Source organism: Sinocyclocheilus grahami, unplaced genomic scaffold (assembly GCF_001515645.1).
Source record: "Sinocyclocheilus grahami isolate Dianchi unplaced genomic scaffold, SAMN03320097.WGS_v1.1 scaffold1732.1, whole genome shotgun sequence".
In the NCBI taxonomy this organism is placed as follows: Eukaryota; Metazoa; Chordata; class Actinopteri; order Cypriniformes; family Cyprinidae; genus Sinocyclocheilus; species Sinocyclocheilus grahami.
In genome coordinates, this window is record NW_015506911.1 from 125,285 (window position 1) to 129,370 (window position 4,086).

Consider the following 4,086-nt stretch of genomic DNA (forward strand, 5'->3'; position numbering starts at 1 on the left):
ATATATATATATATATATATATATATATATATATATATATATATATATATATATATATATACATACATAATATAATAAAAGTTTTTTCTGCTGTTATCAGGAAAAAACACAAGTGATTGTACTGGTGCCTTCATGTCATGCAGTAAACACACAGAGGTCTTCAACCCTGTTCCTGGGGACCCACTGTCCTGGAGAATTTAGCTACAACCCTAATCAAACACACCTGAAGCAGCTGATCAAGCTCCTCAAGATTGCTTGAAAATACACAGGCAGGTGTGCTGTAACGGGCTGGAAATAAACTTTGCAGGACAGTGGGTCCCAAGGAGCAGAGTTGAAGACCTCTGCGCTAACAGCTTCCAGACTCTGCACAAACACTTGGATGTGCCTATAGTGCCATTTTATAGTTTTTTTAATGACTGGCAAACATTTGGATAAATATGATCAAAATACGACTACGAAAATAAATCTGTATTGTTCATTCTTTCAACAAGTAAAACAAATGAAGGTGTGTGTGGGGGGGGGGTTCGATCTCCCTGTAAAGGTTAATTTGGTTTCTCCCAACTTCACTGATTAATTATACCTACATGTGTTCTTCATTTGGTTCCTGACACACTCTGAGGAAGGCTGAAGGCCCAAATGCATCAGTGTGCACTGTTTTAGTCATTTTTAATGTTTCGATTGTGATGACCATAATGAGAATAAAGGAATAAATGATGAATGTTTAGATGAATGATTGCCAAGCAACACAGACACAACAACACAATAATACTGATGTAATAATGTCACAGGTGTGTGTTTACAGAGTGTTTTATAACAGCTTCAAATGCAGCTCAGCTAATCACCAATCAAGAAGCAGAACTATCAGTTTTATTAAACATAATTTCAATAACTTATTTGATTTGGGTGATTATACCTCATGTGGATCAAATCAACATATAAATGCATCTGATTCTCAAACCTCAGTATCTCCAGCTGACAGTTTGGGTTCTTCAGTGCATCAGAGAGCAGCTTCACTCCTGAATCCTGCAGCTTATTCCTACTCATGTCCAGCTCTATCAGACGAGAGTTTGATGATTGTAGAACTGATGCCACAAACCCACAGCTCTGACCAGTGAGATTACAGCCCCACAATCTGAACAGAGTAATAAAAAAACGGAACAATTACACATTCATTTTTATTTATTAACAAAAGTTGCAGTATATTTTATCATTTAATAAAGATACATGTTCTGTTGAAAATAAAGGTGAATTCAGATTGTTAAGCAGTTTATCTCAGCAGCCATTTGCCAGATGAAGTTGTAATGGAGAAAATTATAATTAACACTTAATTTGTGTTCCGAAGATGAACGGAGGTCTTACGGGTTTGGAACGACATGAGGGTGAGTAATTAATGACAGAATTTCCATTTTTGGGTGAACTATCTCTTTAAGATCAGACACACAATCTCATAATATATATAAAAATAAAACAGTATAACATTGCAAAATCAAACTAGTGCCGCACCAACTGAAGATTTTTCTAGTCAACTAGTAGCCATTCATTTAAGCCATTAGTGGACTAATTGCATGTTTATATTAATTTAATTACTTTAATTACATAAAGCTTGTCACAGAGCACCGGCAAAAGTGATGACTATGAATGTGTTGAAAAAAATAGCAAGGAGATATTTTAATTATTTATTAATAAATAATTTACTAAATGATTTATTCATAAATAAAATGACAGTGTTATAAATGTTTCCACTGTTATCAGGAAAAATGTGAGTGATTGCACTGGTGCCTTCATGTCACGCAGTATACACTAATAGCTCCACACTAACACTAACATTTGGATGTGCCTAGTGCCATATTTGAGGATTTTGAATGACAGGCAAATGTTTGGATAAATATGATTTTAAAAAATTTAAAAAACTGTATTGTTCATCCTTCTGATGGTAATTTAAAAAAAAATCACAAACGTTTCTCCCAACTTCACTGATTAATTATACCTACACGTGTCCTTCATTTGGTTCCTGACACACTCTGAGGAAGGCTGAAGGCTGAAATGCATCAGTGTGCACTGTTTTAGTCATTTTTAATGTTTCGATTGTGATGACCATAATGAGAATAAAGGCTTTTTAACTTTTTTGGACCGGAAGAAGTGCCTTGGATTCCTTTCTATAATAGTTCTTCAGCAATGTTTAGATGAATGAATGCCAAGCAACACAGACACAGCAACACAACAACACAATAATACTGATGTAATAATGTCACAGGTGTGTTTACAGAGTGTTTTACAACAGCTGCAAATGCAGCTCAGCTAATCACCAATCAAGAAGCAGAACTATCAGTTTTATTAAACATAATTTCAATAACTCACTTGATTTGGGTGATTATACCTCATGTGTATCAAATGAACATATACAGTAAAACACATCTGATTCTCAAACCTCAGTATCTCCAGCTGACAGTTTGGTTTCTTCAGTGCATCAGAGAGCAGCTTCACTCCTGAATCCTGCAGATCATTGCTACTCATGTCCAGCTCTATCAGACGGGAGTTTGATGATTGTAGAGCTGATGCCACAAACCCACAGCTCTGACCAGTGAGTTTACAGCCCCACAATCTGAACAGAGTAATAAATAACTGAATAATTACACATCCATTTTTATTTACTGACAAAAGTTGCAGTATATTTTATAATTTAATAAAGATACATGTTCTGTTGAAAATAAAGTTGAATTCAGATTGTTAACCAGTTTATCTCAGCAGCCATTTGCCAGATAAAGTAGTAATGGAGAAAAATATCATTGTTAACATCAGACACACAATCTCATAATATATATAAAAATAAAACAGTATAACATTGCAAAATCAAACTAGTGCCACCCCAACTGAAGATTTTTCTAGTCGACTAGTAGTCATTCATTTAAGCCATTAATGGACGAATTGCATGTTTATATTAATTTAATTACTTTAATTACATAAAGCTTGCCACAGAGCACTGGCAAAAGTAATCAGAATCAGAATCAGACGAGCTTTATTACCAAGTATGTTTACACACACAAGGAATTTGACTTGATGACAGGAGCTTCCAGTGTAGAAGAAAGTACAACATAATGCAGACATACATAGGAATAACACAGTAGGGATGGAATATAACACTAATATATACACACATATATATATATATATATATGGGGTGTCGCGATATACCGGTATTGACGATAACCGTGATATTCAAATAATGAAATATCGGCATCGTGTTAATTTAGGGTGTGACGATATACCGGTATTGGCGATAACCATGATATTTAAAATGAACAGGACACTTATGATAACACGACACGCAAATAGCCTACTCCAGCACCAGTACCTGGTTGACCTCCCAGGTGACAGTATTGCGCCTTAACACTGACAGCTGTCACACAAGAAGACGACGCAGCGCTCGGGCGCACTTCTCCGAGAAGAACCAATAGTATCCATGCTGCGGGTCTGCAGATGAATATATCTCAGAAGAACCATGTCAATATTATCCAGATAGTAAGTTGCCATTATTTTACTAGTCATTGAATGGGAAATGTTACATTAACTTGTTAACAGCAGTTTCCAGTTTTCATATTAAAATAATCACCATTTTATTTAAATATAAGTACTGCATTTTCTTTACTCGTCTAATTTTTTTTACTTATTTGTATTTGCAATAAAGTCATGGCCAATACTGCCTTTGTGTAGCAACTGATTTCTTTGTTCAAATCTATTACACTATTAAAACTGATCTAGAAAAACTGAGCGACCACATTAAACTCTGTAAAATGTAAAGTTGGTCGCAGTGCCATGCCTCATCCGCGGTCGTTCTGGGTGCACATTAATACTGAATTAGAAGCGCGTTAACTGCATGACTTTATTGGCGCTGGCGCAACTATAGGTTAAAGAGATTAAAATAAGGGTACGCAAGTTAACAGGTTAAAGTATCAGATTTGATGTTAATATTTATTCATTATACTGTTGAACTTGACAGTATGTTCTCTCTTGTTATTTCATAGGGAGCTTCAAAGAAGACAGAGAGTCTCAGGTCAGCTGTGACCTGAAGAAGAAGTGAAAATGCAT

General features: G+C 35.3%; 1 protein-coding gene across 1 annotated transcript in view; it reads right to left on the reverse strand.

Moving 5' to 3' along the window:
- The window catches only part of LOC107572303 (NACHT, LRR and PYD domains-containing protein 12), a 17,585-nt gene that overhangs the window by 7,793 nt on the left and 5,706 nt on the right, over positions 1-4,086 (reverse strand). The window contains exons 6-7 of the mRNA XM_016258727.1: positions 2,429-2,602; positions 959-1,132 (exon numbers count right to left, since the gene is read on the reverse strand). Of these exons, the coding sequence (XP_016114213.1) occupies positions 959-1,132; positions 2,429-2,602 (348 nt within the window). The remainder of the gene's footprint in view (positions 1-958; positions 1,133-2,428; positions 2,603-4,086) is intronic.